We start from the raw sequence: 26,874 nt of genomic DNA on the forward strand, positions 1-26,874 counted from the left end.
AAAAAATGCATTATACTGAAGGCAAAAATGTTTACATTAAGAGAAAATCATACTAAAATGTGGGTGAATTTTCACGAGCACCTTAAAACACACAAACTGATGCAGAAATATGAAGAAATCAATTTTTGAAAATTGAAAGAAACTGAAACGGACATATCCTCGCATCCTAAGTTGCAAGTGCTGAAGTAGCAGACAAAGCAGTTGTCTCTATGCTGTTTTCGGATCTCTGAAATTAATACACCATCATTAAACTTGTATAACTGTTTCATTAAAAGAAGATGGATGGGAAAGAGAGAAGGAGAGTGGAGAGGTATCGCACAGAGCAAAAACTCTAGAGATCCGAAATTCTTTCCCCGATATTCCAAGGCACCATTCGTACTCTGTCACTCACTAGATGGATGTGAGGTCCAAGCTGTTAACTGACTCTCCCGTTCAGAAACATCCTCCCACTACACATTATTGCAATTTAATATTTTCACACAGAGACACATCATTATCTTGGAACCTGACACTGCAAGGATTATTTTGTAATTTCCCCCCTAGAACATCTATTCCCTACCCACCCTAATGCGAGCTTCAAGACACAGGCGTGAGCAAAACAGACTTCCTTTTCCTTTGCCCTTTTATTGGAGAGAAATCCAGCAGCCTTTCGGTTTTTTGCAAACTTTTTGTTTAAATAAAAGGGATTCCTTACATAGTAGCTTTTTCATTTTAGAATCCATATTAGAATCCAATGAGAGCCCTGTAGGGTCAGTCCATGCACAACCTTTGTGTAAAGCAGAATTTTCCAAACTTGGGTCTCCCATTGATTTTGGACTACAGTTCCCATGATCCCTGAGCACTGGTCCTGCAAGCTAAGGATGATGGGAGTTGTAGTCCAACAACAGCTGGAGAACCAAGTTTGGGAAGCCCTGGTATAAACCTCTGATTTATCCTGCACAAAGGTAACAGTTGCATTCATTGCTCTGCCCATATTTTCTCTGGCCCCACCCACCAATGCCATGTGGCTCCAGAAGGGAATGCAGCCCTCTGATTGATAAAAATTCCCCACCCTTGATTTAAGTCAAGGGCAAATAAATTTGTGTTGAATTCTGACCTCAGTGAATTAGGGTGGGCAGGTGAGGAAAGGAAATCTGGGAATGAGTTTGTGGCGTAAGCCTCATATTTGACATTGCCGTGGTCCAAGGTTTCCAAAAAGACAGGCGAATGTTAAGGCTGAGGAGTGTCGCCCTCCACTCCTAAGTGCTGTTTACCACTTGCCATTAATTACGCCTTTCAAGTCAAAACGAGCAGGTTTCGTTAACTTTGCCGATGCCAAAGCTCTGCCATTGGACGCAAACTCATTCCCTTGCCACGTTTGTTTTGATAGGTTTTAGATGTGTTAATAGCACTTAAGGAAAAAAGAAAACATTATAGCAAAGCCCATGTTTATTTATGAGCGTTCTGAAGGCTACAGCACATTCCCCTAAAGAGCAATGAAGATGGTGGTTCTTTTCCTTTCCATGAAATCAGATTAGAGGAGGGGGATGAATTGATTATTTCATTTAATGGAAGTATTTGGGGGAGGGGAATTGTTTTAGAATTTTACGTGACGCTATTTTGAAGTGAGACAGGAGGAAAGGCAGTGATAAAAATCTAGAGATTGTGGGTTGATTATGGACCAGCTCTGTCCTGCTCAGAGTAGGCAAGCATTGCATACAACCCATAATTAGGCCAGTAGCTCAGTGGTAGAGCATCCCGGTCTGCATGCCATGCAAAAGACTCCAGGTTAAATTCCCAGCATCCTCAGGTAGGCCTGGGAGGGAGCCTTACAGAACCACGGCCAGTCAGTGTAGACCAGGCATAGGCAAGCTCAGCCCTCCAGATGTTTTGGGACTACAACTCCCATCATCCCTGACCACTGGTTCTGTTAGCTAGGGGTGATGGGAGTTGTAGTCCCAAAACATCTGGAGGGCTGAGTTTGCCTATGCCTGGTGTAGACTATGATGGCTAATAGCCATGTGTCCTCTTTTTCCAGGACGTGTCCTCTTTTTCATGGAGAGTGTCAGCGATCCATGGTTAAATGCAGAAGTTGGCAAATGTGTCCTTTTTTTTTGCTCTTCAGAATATGGCAACCCAGGACCTATGAACTGATTCATTATAAGGCTGCTACCTATATTCTTGTAAGACCCCTATCTAAACTGACCACTGATGCATCACTGTAAAGAGAAGTCAAGAGATGACCACAGGTGGGAAGAAAAATGTATGGGGTAATTTATATGCAGATCTGGAAATAACTACACTCATTCGAATAAGAATGCAGCCCATCTCACTCTAGTACAGCCTTTCTCAACCTGTGGGTCCCCAGATGTTATTGAACTACAACTTCCATCACCCCTAGCTAGCAAGGCCAGAGCTCAGGGATGATGGGAGTTGTAGTCCAACAACATCTGGAGACCCACAGGTTGAGAACCGCTGCTCTAGTAGGAAAGACTATATCTAGGTGACTTTTTTTTTTGGCTAGCTGCTCAGTCTGCTGCTGTCCAGGTTCTTACTCTTGATGGGAAGTTTAAACCCTGCCCCAGTATCCTCCTTCTCAGGGTGATCTGTAAACTGGATTTGGACCAGGCAGCCCTTCAAATTGCAAAACTGGAGGGTTATCCCTGCTCACCCCACTTTTGCCCTCAGCTGGTAGTGGGTTATATTAATAGAGCCATGGAATTGTAGAGTTGGAAGGAATCCCAAAGGTCGTGTAGTCCAGCTCCCTGCAGTGCAACTCAGCTGAAGCATCTCTGACAGGTGGCCATACAACCTTTGTCTGAAAACCTCCAGTGAAGGTCCACCACCTTCTGAAAAAGCCTGTTCCACTGTCAACAAGCTCTTCCTGTCAGAAAGGTCTTCCTAATGTTTAGTCAGAATTTCCTTCCTTTTAATTTGAATCCATTGGTTTGGTTTGTACCCTCCGGAGCAGAAGGGGGGAAAAGCTTGCCCCATCTTCCATCTGACAGCCCTACGGATATTTGAAGTCTTCTCTTTTCCTGGCTGAACATACCCACTCCTTCAACTGCGCCTCACAAAGTCTCAGTCCTACTTAGAGTAGGCCCATTAAAATTAACGAGCCCAAGTTTGGCATGTCCATTCTCGTCAGTGAGTCTGCTCCAAGTGGAACTCGCGTTGGATGCGACCCAGTGGTTGCTCTCTAGAGAGGTGGAAGAATGCATCTCCAACGCACAGAAAAGGGTTATCGTTCCCTTGGCAAAACTTTTTGCATAGCAGACTTAGCAAAGTTCTCCACAACTCATCATCTATGCTATAAAAAGATAGTTATTTCAAAAGCCAGCTATTTTAAAAGATAGTTCTGCCATGCTCAGCTTTAAAGGTCCATTTTATTTCTTCTTGATCAAACACAGGGAGTTCTGATCATTTGCTTAATGTGTGTGTTTCCTTAGTGCAGGATGCTGCTATGGAGCATAACATGGACATAGTGTTTACCTCTAAACAGGAAGTGAGTGAGTGAGTAAGTGAGTGCAGTGATGGATGTGGGCATCTCAAATTTCAGCGGTGCCTTGTGCAACGCCAAAATCCAGTTCCCACCCGCCTTCCGCCTTCCATTGGACATCATAGTTGCAGCACTTCAGAAGTTCAACCTCTGGTGCGACTGAATTGGTTGCACACCCCTAGATCCACCTTTGGTGTGTGTGTGTGTGTGTGTGTGTGTGTGTGTGTGTGAGAGAGAGAGAGAGAGAGAGAGAGAGAGAGAGAGATCAGCTCATGCGCATAGCATCTACAACACAGCAATTGTGAAGGTATCATCTTGGCGTGGAACACACTTTACTGAGACCTGATGGTTTCCTCATCAGGTCGTATAAAAAAAGAGTTCAGATTATACACAAAGATATTAAAATGGTTGGGGCAGAGGAGTAAGTGTAGAGGCAAAACGACCCAGAAGCAAAGCAGCATTTCTAGGTTGGCAATGCTAGCAGCTGACTGATTTGGCCACCTTTCATCAGCTCATCATTCCTGGACTCTGGACAATCTAGTTACACGTTCCAGATTCCATCAGTTTCATAGAATCACTAGAGTTGGAAGGGATCTCTAGGGTCATCTATTCCAGCCGGCTGCAATGCAGAAATCACATCTAAATTCAAGTCCCTGCGCAGCCACAATTCCCAGCCACTATCACTGCAACTCACCTAACCTACCTAACACGATTGTTGTGATGATAACATGGGGGGAAGGCAGAAGACAACAAAGGAGGGTACCTGTGTGCCTTAGAGCAGGAGTGAGAAGCCTGTCACAGCGTGGGGGCCACATTCCCTTCTGTGCAAACCTCCAGGGGCCACATGTGGAGCCAAAAGAAAACTGGGCAGGGCAACCAATGTAAACTTTAACTTTGTACAGTAGGCCGGTTTCTACACATGCTCACCCACCGCTCTGTGTCCTCCATCCAGATAAGTGAGGAGCATTATCAGAGTTCAAGGACACATTCCAGCCCAGCAGGAAAATCCAAGAAGGATGGGAAAGCCTGGGAGCCTTTGGTTCTCTAGCTGTTGGCCATTGCAACAAGTTTTAGTCCATCCGGAAATTTGGATTGGTGGAACTCACCGACCAAACAAGCGTTTGGGATTTCAGTGGCAAAGTTTAAGAGACTTCATGGTAGACCTCATGGCGCATGTGCAGAAGCTATTCCGGCAGTGCCAGATTACCAAATAGACAGTGTAGGCACCAGCCTACGGGCCCCATGCCTTTTAGAGACCCCAAGGCAAAATATCAAAATAATATTGGTTTGATCATGAAAGGAAATTGCAATAGGGGATTATTTGCAAGGCAACCCCCCCCCCCGAAATTTGGATTGCCTAGGGGGCTGTCACAGGGTTTAATCCAGCACTGCATTCTGGGCTCTTTTGCAGAGGTCATACTAGACAAAGAGATCTCCAATTGGTTCATTCCACAATCTGTCCTAACACTGGAGTAGACCTCAGCGTTACATTCATCCTTAACCATAGGAAATGTGTATGTTCTCTGATTTGTGGTAGAGGAAGGCAATGTGCGTGATACCTGCCATAGCTGCCACAACTACCTGGGGTCTGTGGCACCAACATACTTGCCCTATATGAATTTGTAGATTTACCCCCAGAATTGTTGGGCTCCATCTTGGAATGCATTTACAGGACTCAGCCCCAGAAAAGGCGGCATAATAAGATTGACTTTTGAGCATGTGCCGAGTGCGTTTTCTTCACCACACGTCTTGGATTAGGAGGCAACAGCATGTGAGCCGGAGGGTGGAGTTGTAAGCATTACATTTGTTTGGCTGGTAATAATAATTGATATTCTCCTCTGGAGGCTGAAGGATAAACTCAAACCTCTAAAGGAAATCCACTATGAATCAGTCCACAAAACAGGATTCTGAAAATGAATAGCTTTCTTTGGGGGGTGATAAAAATGTATTTAACTGAAAAGCAACAAGCCAGGCATAATTTTTTTAAATAAAAAAGTAAAATAATAGTAATAATAAATTATTACAAATTATCTTAACAGTACATTTGCAACCGCCTTATAAAAACAGCGATAATATTTTTGTCTCGGATTCTAGAATTACTGGTGTGACAGCTAATGCAGTAATGATTTGTTTCAAACGCTGGTGTTTAAGCCATAGAAACCTGATTTTTATCCATTTTTTTTTCCAGTAGGCTGCATTGTCGTTAATGAAATTAAACACACCAATCGCATTTGTCCCCGGGGGACGAAGAGTCGTACACGCCACTGGTTTACTTTTTTATTAAAATAAATTGCAGCCAGAAAGATGGACTAATTGCATGCAGAATTGAAAAAGAAACATTCCATTGATATAATTAAGCCAATTTTCGTGGACAGAAAGAGTTAGCATTGAGATAGAATAAGCAGAGCATTCAACAGAGACTGACATGCACACCTCTCTCCCCCACCAAAACCGCACCAATCCTGGCATTTCTCTCCCCCACCCAACACTTTTTAAAAAGAAAAAATAGCAGACAGTTAACTATTAGACAAATATTCTCCTGCTCCAGCCTTCCATGCATTATCTAATAATGGTGGCTAAATTGTCTCTAATCCTCGTTACCAGGGCATAGTGTCTGTGTGAAACAGTTGACAAGAATGTGTGTGTGTGTGTCAAAATAGGGAGGAAAGAAACTCACAGGTCTGTTTTTATCCGGCCTTTTGACTTCAAAAAAGAACTGGACACTCCACTCAGGGAGCTGGCAGACAGATTTTCTCCTACCTCGCTTCCAATTATATTTAAATGGTTCTCCTGCCCTCTCTCACCCTCCCTTGGGACTCTCCCCAAGCAACACCCTCTCTCCTCCGGACAGGCTCCTCTCCCCAGTGACACACCACTCGCTGGCTGTGTTAAGCACTCTCCTTGAATGTTTTTAGCCCGGCTGGAATGTGTCCTTGAACTCTCGCTTGGAGGGATGGAGGGCAGAAAGGAGGATATGCAGAAAGGAGTGTAATGTACAAAACATACACAGAGAGAGAGAAAGACCCTACGTTATTTGCTCTGTCTAGTTTTCCCTTTGGCCCCATGATGGCTATTCGAATGGAATGTGGCCCCCGAGGTGAACAAAAGGCTACCCCCACCCCTAGGTCAAGACTGATCTAACGCTAACCACCTTATCAGGGTTCAAACCAAAGTCCCCTTCAAAGTGTTTGTTTCTCAGGAAAGCTAATTCTTTGTTTGCCAATGCCTTCGCCTCCCCACTCTCTCCTCTCCCCCACCCCCCATTTCCTCCCCTGGAGACACCTGATGAATCACATCAAAGACTATTTCAGCATCAGGGTGCGAGGGGAAATTGGGGAAGGGGGGAGCACTTCATTTAAAAATAAAGATTTTTTAATCCTGGATAATTTGGATTCAGACTGTAATTATACATCACTCCAATTACCAGATCAGAACCCCCTAAGTATTTCTAATTGCCTAATTGAAATAAATTGTGGTTTTTTTTGGTGGGGGGGGGAGAGAACAGCTAGTAGCAAACTTTCCTTCAAAGAAGTTGATTGTGATGTGGGGAAATAGGAGTTGGATGTGGGTGGGTGTTTCATGAAGGAAAGTAGGCAGGCAGGAGGGCTGGAATGAGAATGGTCAGCCCCTGATTTTTTGTTATCTCCTGTGGCACTAAAGTAAGTTACACGGGGAGCAAGCCCTGCAGGGAACGAATCCTGTAGAGAGACCTGCCTAATCTGCAATCAGACTACAAAATAAGGGCATTCATATATGAGCATCTAATAAGTCCAGGAATAGGGAGTCTCAGGAGGCAAGTATGGTCCTCCAGGACTCCCTATCTAGCTCTTGGGACCGGGGGCAGACTTTGGTCTTTCAAATTTCAGCAGCGCCCTGTGCGAGGCCAAAATTCAGCGCACACACACACCCAATCTCTCGCCTTCCATTCTGCTCAATTTACTATGTCATAGCTGCCATGCCCTGCAGCACCCTCTAGACTCAGTGCTCAGTGCAGCAGAACCAGTCGTGCTGCCCTAATTCCACCTCTGTTGGTACTTTCCTCCCCAGGCCACAACCCCTCCTGAGCCACACCCCTCACCAGCACTGCATCACTCCGTCCTCGGGTGCTTTTGCCTGGTTCTGTTGATATCTCTTGCTTGTCTGGAAGGAACGTTGCAAGCATAGGAAGTGTGTAGCCTGCTGTGCAGAAGTAAACACACACTTACGTTAGTTGCTCCGCCCACTGGCATGGGGTCCCTGGAAGGCTTTCCAGGAGAGAATTGTGGCCCTTAGGCTACAAAAGGTCCCCCATACCTGACCTGGGGAGAAATTTGATTTTAAGCCTTGTCCAAGGTGATGTTAACATCCCCAAGAGTCCTGCTGGAAAAAAAGGACTCCAAATAATGGGAGATGTCAGGGACTTTTTCCGGCATGGGTTCCCCACAGAGAAGAGATCCCTAAAGACTTCCAAAAACTTGTCAATTTGTATGTGTACCGCTTGATCAGGTGGTAAGAGGGATTCAGAAGCAAGCACACAGATTTGCCTTGTCAATTAGTCCAGCATCTTCCCAGCTCAATGCAAAGCTATAGTTTTCCAGGTCCCTACTCAACACATATAGTTGACTTCATCCCTTGCCAAGCTGATGTTCAGGCCTGGGCAGGTGGCTCAACTCAGATTCTACATCCTTGGGAATGGCCATTTGCCTGTTTTCTCTCATCACTCAGAGAAGGACTACAGGATCTGTGGGCCTCCAGATGTTGTTGGGACTCCAGCTCTCATCAACCCCCAGTCAGCATGGCTAATGGTCAGGAAAATGGGCATCGTAGTCCAGCAACATCTGGAGAAATAAAAGGTTTCCCACCCACCCCAGAAGTAAGAGGACAGAACAACCCACAACCATTTACTTGGGCACTCTGGAGATCGTGGAACTCTCACAAGTAAGGCTACAATCTTAACTCCACTTTCCTGGCAGTAAACGCCACTGAATTAAATAGGGACATGAGAAGAGCCAGTAGCCCATCTAATCCAGCATACTGTTCTCACAGTGGCCAAGCAGGTGCCTGCAGGAAACCCACAAGCGGGACCTAAGCACAAATTGTGCATTGCTGCCTCCAACTTACTGCTGAGCAAGCCTGCTTAGGGTTGCACTGTGACTTCCCAGCCTCTGTAGTGCATTTCTCACATGAAGAGATTACTCCTAGGAACTGGTGCACAGTCTCTTATACTGACTCCTTCACTCAATGGTCTTCAGCCAGGATTCATCTTGTCAGCATTTTGCAGAACCCTTCAGCCTCTCCCATTCAATTCTGCTGGCTCTCCTAGTGGTCTGTGCTGGAGAAGGCAAAGGGCACCCTCTGGGAAGCAGTTTCACGTCACCCAGATGCGTGGCTCTGAGCCAGTGCATCGCCCACTTAAATTCCCTGAAATTCAAGCAATGGGATTCCGGAGTTCTCAGGCTCTCCTTAGTGGCAACACATGGGCCTCCAGGAACCTTCAGAAGTCAGGATGCCCTAAATCTTTCGGCTAAAGGTCACCAAATATAATAGGGTCTGCTCTGCTTCTAGGTATGCTTGTGAGCAGTAAGGGGTAACTTGCTGGATAATTCTTGTGCAAACAGAAATGGGAGAAAAAACCAAAATGTGAACCCACGTTTTCATATTCCTCCTGTGTCCAAAAAAAGAAAATATGTTGTTGTTGATTTCGGTCTGCAAACGACACGTAATTTGTTATGTTTCCTGCTCTCTCCATTCACATTGTGTTTCCTTTGCATGGAAATGAATGGGACGCAATAACACAACGACAACATAAATTACATAAATTATATAATTTCACCACAGCAGACAGTGAGGCCAATGACACAGTTATAGCGAACAAACTGCAGCAAAACAGAAACAGCGCTGCATGAGATGCATGCAGGGCTGGATGAGATGGGTCTAAACTACAGAGCCTAGGGCTTGCCGATCAGAAGGTTGGCGGTTCAAATCCCCATGACGGGGTGAGCTCCTGTTGCTCGGTCCTTGCTCCTGCCAACCTAGCAGTTCGAAAGCACGTCAAAGTGCAAGTAGATAAATCGGTACCGCTCCGGCGGGAAGGTAAATGGCATTTCCGTGCGCTGCTCTGGTTCGCCAGAAGCGGCTTAGTCAAGCTGGCCACATGACCCGGAAGCTGTACGCCGGCTCCCTCAGCCAATAAAGCGAGATGAGCACCGCAACCCCAGAGTCATCCGCGATTGGACCTAACAGTCAGGGGTCCCTTTACCTTTACGGGGGAGGTTTTCTGTGCATGCCATAAGGCACTATTTGCTTGCTATGGCCTATATGCCATTGCCAATCCATGGCACTGAGTGGGGAGAACAGGCCCCTAGTGGTACGTTAAGTGCCCCGGAGAGGTTCATCTGCTAGCTGGCTATGTCAAGGTTGTTCTGAAGCTGCCAAGAACTTTAGGGTGGATTAGCAGAAGAGGTGAGAGATTATTTTCTGGGTGGGGAGCCACCCACAGAGAATAAGAGTTTTCCTTCATCCTTCTCTATTTCCTAGGCCTCCCTGTACATCTTGGAAGGGAGAGAGAGAGAGCGCTCTGAAAGCCCAGGGGACAAAGAGCTCTTTATGCCAGAAGTAAGGTGACCTCAATGGCATTTGCAGAAAAGAAAAAGAAGGGGGAACATTACAAATGAATGCCCAGAAGAGTTTACAACCTGGGGAATGATCCTGATCCTGGCTGATCTTTGCTTTCTTCTTCAGAGCACTGATACTTCCCAATATATCGTAACGGGGGGGGGGGGGGGGACTACATACACTCCAATCAAATGCCTATCTTAGGTTACATCTACAATATACATTTAAAGCCGTATCATACCATTTGACAGTCATTGATTTCCCTGGGAAAATTCTGGTAGCTAGCTTTTCTTAAGGATGCTGAGAGTTTTTAGGAGACCTCACAGATGCCCAGAGTGGGGCAACAATCAGTCCCTCTTCCCAGGGGCCACATTTGTGCCCAATACACACATATTTCCAAAGTACCCTAAAACAGCAATGCATAACACAGCTGTTAATTAAAAATTTGCACTTTTTCGAATTTCGTGATGCAGTTCTCCAACCAGAGGAAAAGCAGGAGGAAGGGCTGCAAAAGGTCTCAAATTCAGTCCTTTGCATTTCCAGGTAGGGCTGGAAAACCCTGCCTGAAATCATGGAGAGCCACTGCCAGTCAGTGTAGGCAATGCTGAGTTGGATGGACTCAGCAAAAGGCGTTTTCCTATGTATGCACATGTATTAGAGGAAAGTTCACATGGAAATGTGTATTTTCACTAATGTGCAAATACATGCCGGGGGAGCTGGATGGCAAAAAAAATGCATATATTATGCAAAACAAAATGTACATTTTGGAAGAAAGTCCATGGAATCATACAGGCTTTTGAAGACAATCAAACAACTGCTGAAATAAAGCAGACTGATCTGAGCAGGAGGAAAATGTGATTTGTTCATCGAAAAGCTCTTCTTGCAGCCTGAGCAGGCTCTGTCCCAACCTTCTCATGAGCATCAATGTAGGGAGGTCTAGAGATGTGGCTGGTGAGCCATGTCCCTGCCTTTGCAGGTTGCTATTCATGGAAATGGTCACATGAACAGGGCTTTAGGCCACCAAGTTGCCACTTACAACTTGCACTTCTGCTGCAGACCCACCCAGGTCACTGCAAATGTAGCATAATGTATATAGGACCATCCCTGTGTCAAATCCCAGAATTGTTTTTCAGCCACCACAACTTCCCTCTTTGCCTCCCTTCCCACAAAAGCACTCTGGTTTGAAGAAACCATCTCTAGTGGAGGGGGGCTGCTTCTCACTGCCCCTTAAGCCAACTGCAGCTTTGATGACTTGCATTCTGCTTAACTTCTGCAAATATACCATACATTTGAAGCCTATTTCACCTTCCATCAAAGAATCCCAAGAACAAAAATAAAATTTTCAGCCCACTTACCAAAACCCTTAACATCCTATTTGGTGGGAGGATGTGCCTTAAATCTGCATTAGTAGTAGTAGTAGCCTTTCCTCCAAGAGGCTCAAGGCATTGTATATGGTGTGCCTCTCACCCATTTTACCCTCACAACAACCCTGTGCGGTAGGGCTAGACTGAGAGACAGCGACTGGCCCAAGTCCACCCAGTGAGCTTCATGACTGAGTGGAGCACTGAATCCAGGTGTCCTATGTCCTAGTCCATCACTCTAACCTCTGCACCAGACTGACTTTAAATGTGCCCTACATGTATATGTGTAGACAGCCCTAGCCCTAGCACTGGTATTTTTTCCAGAGTCAGAATGAAATCATTTGGCGCAGGTTGATATTACCTCTGATTGTTATTACTATTTTCTTGATAAATGTAACGCTGTTCCATTTCCTCACCAGCAGAGCTAATTAAAAGGTTAAAGGACTGAACTTTGAACCAGGAAGTCCATGGTGCAAACAGGTGATTTCAGCCTTAAGCTCACTATCTCTCAAGCTTCAGGTCTTTTGTGTGCACCATAGAGGCTAGCCATACATGCCTACCTTATGGGATTCTTGTAAGGATCACCAAGATCTCACACATGTGATGCACTTTGAACGGTGCAAAGTACGAAATCAATGCTATCGTTCTTTTCACATTTCTAAATAAGCCAGTTCTCCTATTTGCAAGGCAAGTTCAGACATCGTTCCCCGCTCCCTTTTTTGAAAGAACCATTGGGTTGTAAACAATGCTAGTCATACACAGAGGAGACCCATTGAAGTTAATGGGCATGGCTAAGTTAACTCCATTAATTCCAGGGGGTCTGCTTTGAGAAGGACTTAGTTCCTATTCTATTTATTCAGTTTCATTAAATATACATTTCAAATCACAAGCAACTCAGGTGTAAAACCTATGGCAGGGCTTGCGACCCTCCAGATATTTGCAGGACTCCAACTCCCATCAGCCCCAACCAACATGATCAATGACCAGGGATGATGGGAATTGTAGACCTGCAAATATCTGGAGAGAGACAGGTTCTCTAACCCAGACTTGGGGTATAAAAATGTTCGGTTTAAAAAAAAAAAAAAAGTTTATTGGCATGTAATGTAAGTTTGAGGAAACAATCATTGATGGCATGGGAGAAGCTTCTCCAATCAGAAAGATACGTCCTAAAACAAGTGGGGGGGGGACCTGTGGTACTCCAAAAGTTGCTGAAATATGATTCCTATCAGCCTCATCAAGCATGACCACAGATGATGGGAATTATAGTTCGACAACATCTGGAGGGCCAAAGATTCCACCCACCAATGGTTTAATTTCTCTTGATGATAAGATTTTAAGTCTCCAGAGTGCTGCCACCTTGAACTACATCCTCTGTGGTGGCTGGGAAGCAGCAGAGAATCTATTTCAGGACACTGGTCCCCATGGAGGGTGGGCATGGAAGAGAACCCTTCCCTAGAATGGAGGAAGCCAGGCATCTGCAGAGGAAGTAGTGTCTGCGATTCAGGGCTGCTGTGGTTTGTTCCACTCCTTCCTCCTTCTTCTTAACTCTTGTAGCTTTCCAAGTTCATCAGGATCCAGTCTGATGGGACCATGAATGATATGAAGAAGGTGGTCAGGCCAACAATTGTCTCCACCAGCCCTATAAGATCCTTAGGGGTCTTAGAAGTGACACCTCTGGCAGGAAGTCAGACCGGGAAGCCTTAGCACATACACCGTCCTCAGCAACTGCAGGGACATGAGGCTGCCAAAGGATGCAACCTTCCTCCTCTCTTCTGCTTTGAAGTTAGAACAAGATGGCAGCTGATCACCTTCTTAAACTTGGTTCACAAATACTGGTGCATCTCAGTGTATTTTCTGTTTCTTTGGGGGAGAACTGGGCCTGGTGAAAAGACTGTTGACTCTTCAGAGTCCTGGCCTCCCAAGCCAGACACATATGCTTATGAAGGACTATAGCTCAGTGGCAGAACATCAGCCTTGCATGCACAAGATCCCAGGTTCGATTTCTGGCATCTCCAGGTAAGGCTAAAAATGTCCTGGTCTGAAACCCTGGAGATCAGCTGCCAATCAGAGAAGACAATACTGAGCTAGATGGACCAGTGTCTGACTCAGTATAAAGGCAGCTTCCTACATTTCTGTGTTCTTCCTATCACAAGTCATTTCCTCTCCCCTTTTTGCTATCCAGTCCTTACAACTGGGAGAAGATGGGAGTTTGCTTATATCAGGAGCTCTTCCACTATCTGAGTTAGACATGATGCTCACACCTGCTGGGGAAACTCTGCCTATTTTTTTGTGCTTAAACACAACAACAACAACAACAACAACATATTCCTTGACCAAAATGACTGATGGGTAGCAGGTGCAATGGAATAACCTCACAATCTCAAGATTAATTCTACTCAGATATATGAGCTCTGCTAGATCAAGCCAGATGCCCATCTAGTCCAGTATCCTGTTCTCCTAGCAGCCAACCAGATTCCCCAACTGGTACATGGTTGGCCACTATGAGAACAGGCCACTGGTATTCAGAGGCACGCTGTCTCCAACAGTGGTGGAACATATCCACTGTGTCTAGCCCTAGAAGGGCTGGTGAATCCCAACCTGTTCATTTAACTTATGGAACTTTGATGTATACATCTTATCAAGAATGGGAGGAGGGGGAAATATATATTTAGGGGTGGCGAGTCAAATAACCTTTTCTCTCTAGGCTTTTGTAAGCTCAGTTGCTCCCTGAATTGGCACTGGTTGCTTATGAGAACATCAATGGCAATGGGACACCCTCTACCTGCTCAGGTGATGCCTAGAGAGAGATGGGTGGCTAGAAAGCATTCACAGTATGTCATCATACCTTCTCTCAGTAACTCGGGGGCGGGGGGGGGGAGAGTTTTGCCTTGCAAAGTGGGTCCATATCATCGCCCTGTGCTGTACACCAGAATGAAGAAATTAGTGTTTTGCCTAAGTACACCGACTGCATTATTAACCTGGGTGAGATTTTAACCTGATACACCCCCCAATGCAGTTTGTGCCCTCGAAGCAATCTTTTCCAAAAGCAAAAGTGAATGGGGCAATGAATGTAAATTTTGCCTTTCCCCAGCAGCCAAGCTTCTCGACACACAGAGATACACCTCTCCTTCCTCTAACAAGAGCTTATACTAGAGCTTGAGCACATATTCCAACCAGGCAAAAACTGGGGAGGTGGGGGCGCAGTGCAGGATTTGGCTGCAGAGAGTTTTGAGGGCCAGACAAGAGAGGCCAAGAGAGAGAGAGATTTGGCCCGCAGAGCCTGAGCTCCCCACCCCTCCGTTATAATTGTATATATAATCTTTTAGATTATTAAGGTAAAGGGACCCCTGACCATTAGGTCCAGTCGTGGCCGACTCTGGGGTTGCGTGCTCATCTCGCTTTATTGACCGAGCCAGCGTACAGCTTCCAGGTCATGTGGCCAGCATGACTAAACCACTTCTGGCGAACCAGAGCAGTGCACGGAAACACTGTTTACCTTCCCGCCGGAGCGGTACCTATTTATCTACTTGCACTTTGACGTGCTTTCGAACTGCTAGGTTGGCAGGAGCAGGGACCGGGCAACGGGAGCTCACCCCATCATGGGGATTCGAACCGCCGACCTTCTGATCGGCAAATCCTAGGCTCTGTGGTTTAACCCACAGTGCCACACGCATCCCTGTTTTTATTAGAGTTTGCAAAAAAAAAAAAGCAAGACAAACTCTTAAAAGGTCAGAAAGCTGATTTGCACTACAAATCCCCTTTTCCACGTTATCTTCTGCATTCACCATCATCACCGCAAACATAGACACACACCCAAACCAAGAATTTAAGAGGGGAACAAACACACTTGTTGCCCAAAGTACCTTCAAGTCGCCACCTTCTAGCAGCTCTTGTATATACAGAAAGGTGGTCCTCAGGTCTGTATTGAGCTCAGAACAGTTTTTCATTTGCATTTTGCCCTGCATCAGTATCATGATGCAAACAAGCAGTGTGTGTGAAAAACAAACTTATAAAGATGACAGGGGAAAGATTGTGATTCCCAGCACAGATAATGTTCTTGCATGTTACTAATGCAAAAGAAAGAACTTTTTAGGTGTGTGAAAAATACATGCAGCTGGTGAGTGATATATTAACCTTTGGCACATGATTTTTTTTAAATGTAGAGTTCTAAGCCTGGGGAACAAAGAAAAAGGGAAATTCTTATAGACATTGAGGCACGGCTCCATTTGGAAGACTGCGTGCAGTTCTGGACACCCCATCTGGAAAAGCCTACTCTAGAACTGGAGGATCTAAGAACGTTGAAGGAAGAAGGATATTGACAAGCTGGAATGAGTGCAGAGGAGGGCAGCCAAGAGGATAAAAGGTCTGGAAACCAAGCCTTATGAAGAATGGTTGAGGGAGCTGGGTATGTTTAGCCTGGAGAAGAGAAGACTGAGAGGTTATATGAGAGTCATCTTCAAATACCTGAAGGGCTGTCACATGGAAGATGGAGCAAGCTTGTTTTCTCCTGCACACCGAGACATTTTGTGCTCAGTGGTGACATGTGAAGAAATCTTAAGTAGCAATTGCATTTTAAACTTGGGTCCCAACTCTACAATTCTATTATTTTTCCCCCAAAAAAGGGGGAAGAAATCAGCAGCCAAAATGATCAAACAGCTGGAATACTGGGGGGGGGGTGCTGCTGTTTGGTTTAGTAAAAAAAGATGACTATGAGTATGGAAATGAAACATCGTGACTGTAAAGTCATTGCTATGGAAGACAAACTCTCTCTCTCTCTCTCTCTCTCTCTCTCTCTCTCTCTCTCTCTCTCCACACAGCTTCTCTCCAGACTGATGTTTTATTGGGATTTATTCTGAAACATGTTCACAGTAAAGTGATTTATTCCTCTTTGGTTTATTGTTTGATACTTCCCCAATGCTGTCATATAATAGCTGTCCAGAAGAGCTGCAGCACAACAAAAATGGAGCAGCAGCAAAAGCGAAAACAAAAAACCCCATACACATCCCTGAACACTGGGGGTATGGAAAGTGACAGAATTTCAGCAGAAAGTGACAGGCTAGAGACTGATTGGAAATGAATCAGGGCGTAGCCAGGATTGGGGGGGGGCAGGCCTTTTGTTAGGGTGGGCAAAGCCTCAGTTTGCAATGTATTTTTATTGAATTTGATTGATGGGGGGGGCAGCTGTCCCTCCCTGCCCCCCCAGCTACTCCAAAACTTTTGCCAGCACTAGCAGTACTGAAAGCATAGTCACGTGCAACTGCCCTGATAGCATCCTGAGTGCAAATTGTCATGAACGTGCAACAAAAAGGATGTTGGGAGAAGCACATGGTGAGAAAGTATGGCACTGGGGTCCAGAAACCTAGGACTGCATGCAACCTTAGATGACGTGTGAGAGAGGAAACAGGAGCATTTTAGTGCAGAAAGGCAGGGCTATTGGCAGTGAGGGAACTTCTTAGCTGCCTTCCACAGTCAGAGACAGTATGCAAGGCCATGTGTCGTTTTTGAGCTCTAGTGGCAGTCCTTCAGGATGGGGGAGTGGGGAGAAGGACTTTGCTGAGAGAAGAATGAAGGACTCACTAAATGGGCTTCCGTTTTATGCAGGCAGGCAAGCGATCCTGACTTATGGGGAGTCCCAGGTCAGAGGCTGAACAATTCTCAGAGCTATCGCTCCTCCTACAGATCTGCCCAGCTTAGACACCATCCCACAACTGCCTTATTAGACACACATACAGCATCTCAACTTAGTCTCCCTAGCTCTTCAGAATCTCGCGATCCCAGCCAGAAGCAGGAAGGGTGGAGGGTTTTATTTGTTATTTTGGGGGGGGGGGTACCCGAGAAGAGAGATGAGTAGCCCGTGGACCGTCTCTTGTCTTCAGCTTGCTAGACAGAACTCTAGCTGGCTGTTTGAAGGAAGGAACCGACTTGATGTTGAGAGAGTATATACTATACTGTTCTTAATTTAAAGGGAATAACTAGGAAGGGGGGGGGTGTATGTATTCGCAGCCTTGTAGAGGCCTCGATCCAGTGCCCCCCCTACCCCTGCAGAAAGAGAAAATTGTTTATATATTTTGGACACATCTGAACTATATATGAATGCTTTTTTCCCCTCCCAAAGGGGGAATAGAAGCAAAGTGTTCTTGCTTGAACTGCATCTGTGAAAGCGGAATTCCTAATTTGTGTAGAGGGGGGTGCCTTTAATGTCTCCTTTAAAAAGCAAGCTCGCGTTTTAAAAGTTCTCCAAACCTGTTGAAATCAGCCATCTGATGAGGGCAGAGCGTTTCCTCTGCATTTTAATTTAATTTTAATTTATTTATTTTTTGCAAGAAAATGACGTAGCTCCCCGATCCAGGTGGGAGATTGCACCCCCTTTAGTCGCCCGCACCGCACCCCCAAGCACCAGGCCAAGCCAGCAAAAGAGGGCATAGCCTCAAAAAACTAACGCAAAAAAAAGAAGTCCCCCCCCTCCCCGCCTTTGCGTTTCAAAGACTGTTTAAGGCTGCGACCCTAATCTCGCCTGCCCGGGAGCAAGCCCCGATGAATCCAATTGGACTTGCTTCCGAGCAGACGCGGTTCAGACTGCGCTGCAAAGGACCTGGTGCTGAGAAAGTGCGAGAGGGGGAAGAGCAAGATCGGAGAGCTTTTCGCGTCCATCAGGCGGGCCACTCTGAGCATAATCTCCCCAGCCTTTCCTTCCCGGGACTGGAGAATCTGAAACGGCGCAGCCTCGGCCCAGCCGCTCCAGGTTCGGTTCCTGGGGAAGCCGGTCGCAATCGTTCCCTTCCTCGCTCCTTAACTTCTCCCTTTCTTCTCCTCTTACTTTCTTTTTCACACACAGACTCAAACGGCTTGCCTCAAGGTTTTATTCCATAATCTGGCTCTCGACGGTTAAGGAAGTCACTCGGGCTGCAATCCTATATATGTATATATGTATATATACACACACTTCTTTCTTTCTTTTTGGCTAAGAGTTAAAGCCAGGATCATGGCTGCCGGCCTGGCCGTGCTTCCTCAGAATCAAGCCCTATTTAATCCGATGGGGCTTGCTCCTAGGTAAAGTGGGTTTATGAGTGCAGCCGGGCTCTATGGGCTTTACTTGCAAGTAGACACGCAGAGCCTAGCACCGCTATCTAAGACTTTATTTAATTTTTTTATTTCCCTGTCTCTTCCAGGGTAAAGGCATCTCCCAAACATCACCACGTTTTCTCCTGCAACGCACGCAGCCCAAACCCTTTGCTGTAAATGGGACTCAACTGCAGGAGCGGTTTTTGTTATTTGTGTATTTATTTATTTGTGTATTTATTTATTTATTAAAGCGGGACAGAATCCAGGGAAGTGATCGTAGTACAAAAATCAGGTATCACCTCCCCGCCTCAGCCTCTGCTCCATCTTGGTGCTCATCGAGCCTGCCTTTAAATAATATATTTTTAATAATAAAAAAAACAACACTTTATAATTGCATTTGTTCTGGAGTTCTTTAATCCAGAGATGCAGCCCTACTCGGGAGGAAAAAGCCACAAGTTGCTTTCTCAGCTCAGCGCGCGTGTAGGACGGCAGTTCTGTACGTGTCGACTGGGTTCTGAGCTCAATGGGGCTAAACGAGAATAAGATTGCAGGGCCCAGGGTGAATTTATTCAGCTGTGTGTGTTTGGGGGGGTGTCATTTAACTTACACACACACACACACACACACACACACACACACAGAGAGGCCATCCCAGTTCATGCCAAGGGACTGCTGTCTGGAGAAATTAAAATTTCATCTTCACATAGGTGCCGCGGTGAAGGGCTCCATTCAAGAAACGAAACCCACACGCGTTCACACATCACATTCCTCGTAGCGAAAACATGTCGTGGAACTGGGAGTCTCCGGAGAGGCCCCTTTCCATCTGCTGAAAATATTGCCCACCGAAAACCAAATCCTACTACAGCACATTCAGCCAGACGTTGATTCGTCTTTACCTCCTCGGCTGCATCAGTCACAAGGAAGCGAGGGTGATTTTCAATTTTCAATTTTTATTTTGTCTAAGATACCCGATCAGCATTTCAAAACACAAACAAAACTTGACAGGCATTTCAGGGCAGGGAGGAGGAAAGCGAACGCATTAGGCCCGTGTTGGAGAGGAATGGTTATTTGAGGGCGTTTGATCCGGAGATAAATGCGAAAGCAACGATCGCTTGCAAATCAGGGCCGAACGTTTTCCGTGCAGAAAGCCCCAGGGATCTGGAAACCCGGACTACTGTATTTAGAAGGGGGGGGGGGAGAGAGAACCTTAAAAGTATCCTCAGCTTCAAAGGGCTTGCCCCCCCTCCTCCTTCCACGCGCTGTAAACTGTTGAGTCTGGGGTTGGTATCAAAACAGCTGAATTTAATCAGGACTTTCATAACAGACACTTCCAGGTTGGATCAAGTGGTAAACGGCGGGGGCAGAAAGAAATTCTCCTTGCGCGGCTCAAAAAAAAAAAAAAGTTTTGAAAACCATTTACATTTTTTAAAAATTCTTCTCCCCCTCCCCATGTACACCCAGAACCCCAAAACACAGAGAGTGGAACTGCCCTCCTGGGGGGGGGGGGATGAACTAAACTCTCCAGCATACATTTGCAGCGCAAGGTTGGGCAAGTCTACTCAGAAGCAAATCGCTTTTTATTTCCTTGAGGCTTATTCCCGAGTAAGTGGGCACAGAACTGCAGCCTTTAAGACTGAAATTATCCAAACGAAGCATTCAACCACACCTGAAGTCTCGTCCATTTCAGCTCATAATGGGGAAATGACAGCGACGTTTCCACTCCGACCTGATGAAATGGACAAATTTTAATTTACGCTTTTAAAAGACACACACACAGAGAGAGAGATATAATTTACATATATCACCTGAGGCATTCTGGATGTGATTGTTTTTAATGCAGCAGAGGCAAATATATATGGAAGGGAGCCGATATTTCTGTTTATTGAATAATTATAGTATTAATTACAAAGAAGTTGCTGTACCAAATTCCAGCCGTACCCCAAGTTTGATACAGCGGTAAAAAGACACGAGGCGGAACGAGGTCCTGCTTGGAGATCAATTTTTCTTCCCTTCCTCGATTCTACCCAGTAGTGGAAAAGCGGGCTGGGGGGGGGCGGTCCGGGGAGAGAGAGCTGTGAAAACAGGAATTTGTTCCTGTTAAAATTGCGGGGCCTGTCAAGGAGGACAAGCGGCTGCCTGCGCGCCCTGCGCGCTTGTTCCTTTTGCGCCTTGAAAAATTATCCAACTATTGATTACGTTAAAGCAGCAGGAGGAAGACCGCTGCCTTTTCTTTTCTCTCTCTCTCTCTCTCTCTCTCTCTCTCTCTCTCTCTCTCTCTCTCTCTCTCTCTCTCTCTTTGAACTCTCGCCCTTCCGAAAAAGTAGAGACTAAATCAAGGGAGTTTGAAAGTTGGTGTTGGACAGATCCTGCTGGAGCGGAGGGGACCGCTCCATTAAAACCGCAGGAAACGTGCTTCTGTCCATTAGGGCTGCGATCTCACTTATTGGAGTTTCATTAAGTGTGAGACATTCGGCGTTGCAAATCTCTATCTCCACTTGTTTCCTTCGGGGTGATCTGGAGACGAGCATGCAGGGGACTGGAAGGAGGAAGGATTCAGAACGGGGGGCGCCTTGACCTTGAACTGAGTCTGGAGGGGGTGTCCGGAATCGGGGACTTGAATCGTAAAGGCAGGAGAGAGTCGCGCGTTCTTAACTTGTCTCGGGGACAGCAGTGGAAATCCGCTGGAGTTTTGTAACGATCGACAACACAACTAACACGCACACACAAAGACTTAAAGGCAGGAGTTTCAGATCCTCGCTCTCTCGAGAGGATCAAAACTTAGGTGAGCTTTCGAAATCTCCTGGCGCAAACTGTTCATGGTTGAAAATCCATTAGAACTTTCACTACCGAGTAAACGTATTTCGGAGTAGAGAGACAGACGCCCTTCCCCTTTTTTAAAAGTATTTAAACGTGTTCAGGATTAAAGCGCCAGCTCCCAACTTCCACTGGATAGCTTTCCGTCACCTTATATTTGCAAATATATTTACAGGTATTTTATTTTTACAGCTTTACGGCATTCCTCCTCCCCCCCCCCCGCCAGCCACCCGCGCGCGCGCCTCCACCTCAACCAGCCACAATCTCGCGTCCGGTTTCAGCATGGAACTCAACGATGGGCGGGGGAACAAAACAAAACAGACCGTTTCCAAATGATAATTAAGATTAAAACAAAAAAAAAAAATCAAGACAGACAACAGCGATTGTGAAAACACAAAATAGACCCTCCCGCTTTTCCAGACAAAACAATGAAAAAATATCTGCCAGAATGAAATGCACGCGGTGTTAACTTCGGAGTTTAAAAGAGCAGCAACAACGCAGAAACAACTTATATTATTTTTGCTACAAAAATCCTGAAAGTGGGAGATGGGGCGGGGGGGAGAGCTATCGTCATTTGACAGCTAAAGTATCTTAGATCGCGCAGCAAACAACCTGCCCCCCCCCTTTCTCATCCGCCCACCCTCTTTTCTCATTGCCATCTTTTAATATTTCATTGGTAACCGATGACAAGCGTTGGAGAAGGATGAGGGTTCTCTCTCCTCCTCCACTCCACCCTCCCCGCCCCCGGCAACGAGGGATCGAGAAATTGGGGGGGGGGGAGAGAGGAAGGAGACACGAATATATTTGCAAACTTTCCACATCCCCCTCCCCTTTTCCAAGCGTGCGCGCGAGAATCGGGGACAGAAACTGCTCCTGCAACAGGGCGCATGCAGGAACCCCACCATCGCTCACTTTCAAAACACGACAACCGCCAGAGCTCCAGGAACTTGTCCATTTCACCTCGTGTCAGTTTCACTGCGTATATCTAGATAGATACACACACACACACACACATATCTATAACGCCAAGCTGCATTTGGGGTTCCAGTTTCTCTGCCTCTTCCCATCCAAATCTCTCTCTCTCTCTTCGCCTGGTTGGTTTTATAAATATATATATTTCTCTCTCTCTCTCTCTCTCTCTCGCTCTCTCTCTCTCTCTCCCTTGCCTCCTTTTTCTCTCCCTCCCCTTCTCTCTTTTCCACGGTCTTCTCTCTCTCTCTAGCTCCCCATCTACTCGGGAAACCTCGCTTTGCCTTCCCAGCCGCGAATCTCTAGCGCCCACTATATTTCAAAAGCTGGGAACTTTAAAAAAAAAAAAAAAAGATTTCACAAGAACTTGGAAACGACTCGGCGAAGAGGAGAGAGGAGGAGGGAAAGGGAGAGAAAAAAAGTTGCAGGCTTCAACTTTGTAGCTAACTTTCGCTTCGCTCTCGTTAGCTCTCCCTGTGTCCCCCCTACTTTTCATTTTTTTAAAAACCGATCCCCCTCCTTCCTCCTCCTTGCCATCCTTGATCGCCTCGAGATCCTCAGACGGGTGAACCCCACCAATCGCGGGGTGCGGAGCACAACTCTCGGAGCGCAAAGAGAGGCGGGGGGAAGCCTTGGCCAGGCTGCCCCGATCGTCGCGCAGAGACCGGCGACGGCGGCTGTGGCGGCGCGGAGCTCGCTCCCGGCTCGCCCAGCTGCGCTCATCCGGCCGCGGCGAGGCCAGGGCGGCCGAGGAGTAGGCGATCGGCTCGTCTTCGTCGCTGTCGTCCCCCCACCCCAGGGCCGACCAGCCAGACACCCATGGCTCCCCCCACACCTCTGCTCAGCGCGCGCCCCCCCTCTCTCTCCCTCTCTCTCTCACCCCCCTCGCCAGATCTCGCCGGGGATCTCCCCCTCGCGGGAGAAAGGGGACCTACTTTTGGGCAGTTTCCTCGCTCGCGCCTTGGATCTCATCTTGACGGCGGAGCGGATCCCTCCTTGAACCCGCAACAGCTCTGCCGCGCTATCTTCATCTCCCAAGCATTGTCAGTTTGGACACCTTCGCACATGCGCACAGAGCATTCAATCTGACACCCTCTCCGGGGCCAAAAAAACTTTCCAATGTATTCATCACCATCAGGGTTGGGGTTGGTGTGTGTATGTGTGTGTGGCTTTTTTTTTTTTTAACCTCCCCCCTTCTCTTCCGTGGTCCTATCCTCTTCTTCAGATCACTTATCTCTGCCCCCACCTCCTCGGAGCGCAGCACCATCCCAGCCTTTCCTCCTCCTCCCCCCCCCCCCGCCACTTCCCCTGATCTGCCCCTTTAAGAAAAAGCGACCTTTCTCTCTCTCCCTAACCCTTTACATGCTGCCCTTCCCCAGTGGACAATATTTAAAGATGGAAGGTAACATCCAGGAAGAGGTGACTTTGTCCTTTTTTTTTTTATTCGGACGATGGTTTCTATGCTATGCTGGGGTGGGACGGGGAGGGTTGGGGGGTGTATGTGGCTGGGGGTTTTTTTGGGGGGGGGGCGTAACTGGTCCGTTGCATGCTGTACTTTACAAGTCTAATTATCCTTTTCCTAGCAACCGGTCCGTTGCAGCTGGTCAATTGCACGCTGCCCTTTTGCAGATCTGTTATTATCTTCTGTTCACTAGTTAGCCGTCTCTTTCAACCAGCCAACTGCACGCTGCACTTTACAGATCTAATGATTTTGCTATTATTTGGCTATTAGGAGCTATTCTCATCAATGGAGCAGTCGCGATGGGCTCTTACCCCCCCCCCCACGCTTGATATATTATATATATGTGATATATCATGATATATTATGATTATACACACGCACGCGCGCGCTTTCTTCTCGCATGATTCCGCAGCATGCTTACTCGCGAGTAAACGCCCCACCTTCCTCCACAGGGGCTTACTCCCCCCCCCCCCCCCAGCCACCCATTCCGGGCAATTGTGAATATCTGGATGTCTGATCTCCCCCACCCTTCCCTTAAGGCCAGGTTTACTCGGAAGTTTCTTTTATTGATTACAGTGGGATTTACCTCCAGGTAGTCAGGTTGAGGAAGATCGCAGCCGCGGCTGAGGTTGACTGCAGAAGCTGTGGCCGTTTCCCTACTCGGCGGGGACTTATAGAATTACCAGGGCGCACAAACGATGTTTAGGTGCACAGACTTCTTCTACCTTTTACCATCTCTTTCTCCCAGTTTTGCGCCGTTACCGAAAAACGTGCATCCCCTTCCACTCCAGTGCATTTAAGCCAATCTGGCGGGCAACATGAAAACTCCCCCTACACACCCAAACGACTTTCGTTTTCCTAACGATCGGCGCATTCTTTCCCACCCTGTCCCCAATCCATTTACAATAAAAATTGGGTGGGTTGGGGGCTTTCGGTTCTCTCTACTCCCAGCCCCCCCCTTCCACCAGCCGGTTTAAACGATTCTGTGTCCATCGTGGTGCTTGTTTAAAACACGATAAAACCTGATCGTGGGTCCTTGAGGTGTGTGTGTGTGTGTGTGTGTGTGTGTGTGTGTGTGTGTGTGTGTGTAGGGAGGCATTTGGGCTGCGACCCGCTCCTGAAGCCTGGGCTTACTCTGAAGTAAGCTTCCGCCAAGCTGAATGGGTCTTGGCTCCCCAGCGGGCTAGCCTTGCAAAGCAGCCTTCAGGGTTGAAGCACGTCAGACCACAACTTCGCAATACGACTTCCCACGAGCTCAGGAACCTTGCCAGCCCCCAGGAAACGTTCCCAATGAATCGCTGTGGCCTTGCTCGGAAGTAAGGAGTAAGGGGCTCCTTTAACGCCTGGTTCAATGAAGTTAAGCTGGCCGATCCCCCGGGCAGCTTGACTCGGAAGACAATTCATATTTGTTTGATTTTTACCCATTGGGCCGCATTCCTATGCAAGCTTACTTGGGAGTAAGGCTCAATGAACTCAAATGTGGCAAGCTGCAAATTCACAAGTAAGTATGCGCAGGATGGAAGAGCTCAGCCACTCAGGCAGCCTGGGCACCGGCTCCTTCTCTCTCTGATCTCTGACTTACCTATTTTGCCACAGCGATGAATGTGCCCTGCTCAAAAGCAAAAAAACATGGGGTTCTGATCTAAGCAAGTTCACCTGCTCTACGGCGCTACCTGTTCACATATATATGTATTTACACGCTATTCTCTATTCTTACTCCTCCTTTCTTCCAGCTAATTTTTATTGTAACAGCCTTTCCACTTGAATGTTGGACTCTGCTTTTTACAGGTCCGGGGGAGTTGCATTAGAAGGGATCAAGGTGGTAAGTATCATTTTCAGGTCCTTTAATTAATATATATATTATCACCATTATCTATTTCAAATCCTTGGTTGTCCTTTATATAAACGACCCTATTCTCCTGGGCAATGGATGGAAATGGAGGAAGCTGGATCCTTGGATTCCTGAATTTTTCAGGAATCCCCGGAAATAGGAAAGTGGGTGGAGGACACTAGCCCCCCCCCCCCAGTAAATAGCCAGGCTGAATCAGTATTAATTAATTACTCCCTTTGGGAATTCAAGGGCCCAGGAGAGATGGTGACTGGAAAGGATACATTGCGTGGTGTTTAATTTAAAGGGAAAGGGAATGTCAAGAAGCTTTCAAGAAAATAAACCAGATTTTTTTTTTAATGCGGGAGGGGGGGGGGGAAAGAGAAGAAACAGGACAAGGGGCGTTCACTCCCCAGCCCCCAGCAAAATAAAAAAGCAGCTTAGCAGCCGACCGGCAGGTGGGAGATATGAGGAGAGAATAAAGCTTGAGGTTGAAAACTGCATACTTTATTACTATAATGAAGTACAATGAAATAAATTGTTGTTATTATTATTAAGATTATAGAAGATTTTCTCTCTTTTTTGTATCTAGATTTATATTAATCCTGTTGTGGTCAGGGCAAAGGAGGTCTGAAAACATTTGTTCTATTTTCAAGTGGGGGACGGGGACGGAAGGAGAGAGGTAACAAACCAAGTTCCTTTCTCCTTTTCTTCGTTTTGTGCTTGAGGTTCAGTTACTCCAACGCCTCGCGATTTAACTCAATCAGGTTCTGGGATTCCGCCGTCCGTCCGCCCACCACGTTCTGTTTCCACAAACTTGCAATAAAGCTGGTGATTTTAAAAGCCATTCAAATAATAAAACAAAGCCTGCCGAATTATTTTTTTTAAAAAAGCGTTGATTATTTATCAAGTAATTCATAAAATGGAATTGGTTTTAAATGTAGACTCTCAAAGCGCGGGGTGGGGTGGGGGTGGGAGAGAGAGCTATTTGCCCAGAATTATTTATAAATGCGTTTTAATCTGAATTCTGATGATACGGATTGTAAGAGTACGTTGGGATTTTTTTTAAATAATAGGATTGGAAGGGAACTTCCGAGTCAATGTTTTCAAAGTGGGGAAACCAATAGCTGCCCCTTCCCAGCTAAAAGCAGATTGACTTTTTTTTTCTCCAAATGCGAAAACATCCTTGCGTTGCACCTGTGCGTGTAAACGAACACGTGTTCTTAATTCGCACTCTTTTTCCGCGTGTTTTTTGCGCATATATATATATATATATATATATATTCTGCATGAGTGTGCTTACTCC

General features: G+C 46.5%; 1 protein-coding gene and 1 long non-coding RNA gene across 7 annotated transcripts in view; one reads left to right on the forward strand and one right to left on the reverse strand.

Annotated features, from left to right (window-relative positions):
- The window catches only part of PRDM16 (PR/SET domain 16), a 458,346-nt gene extending 434,961 nt beyond the window's left edge, over positions 1–23,385 (reverse strand). For 5 of the 6 annotated variants that reach the window (XM_028740965.2, XM_077931318.1, XM_077931316.1 and 2 more), the window contains exon 1: positions 23,214–23,385. In XM_028740965.2, coding sequence (XP_028596798.2) covers positions 23,214–23,250 — 37 coding nt within the window. In that variant the 5' untranslated portion in view covers positions 23,251–23,385. The remainder of the gene's footprint in view (positions 1–23,213) is intronic. The other variant, XM_077931315.1, reaches the window with a different exon arrangement.
- Positions 23,386–23,511: 126 nt separating this feature from the next.
- LOC114602575 (uncharacterized) lies at positions 23,512–26,446 on the forward strand. The gene is made up of 3 exons (XR_003707943.2): positions 23,512–23,697; positions 25,529–25,562; positions 26,161–26,446. It is a non-coding gene; the product is annotated as an uncharacterized LOC114602575 (long non-coding RNA).
- The last annotated feature ends 428 nt before the right edge of the window (positions 26,447–26,874 follow it).

The sequence above is a fragment of the Podarcis muralis genome, chromosome 7 (genome assembly GCF_964188315.1).
Source record: "Podarcis muralis chromosome 7, rPodMur119.hap1.1, whole genome shotgun sequence".
Lineage (NCBI taxonomy): Eukaryota > Metazoa > Chordata > Lepidosauria > Squamata > Lacertidae > Podarcis > Podarcis muralis.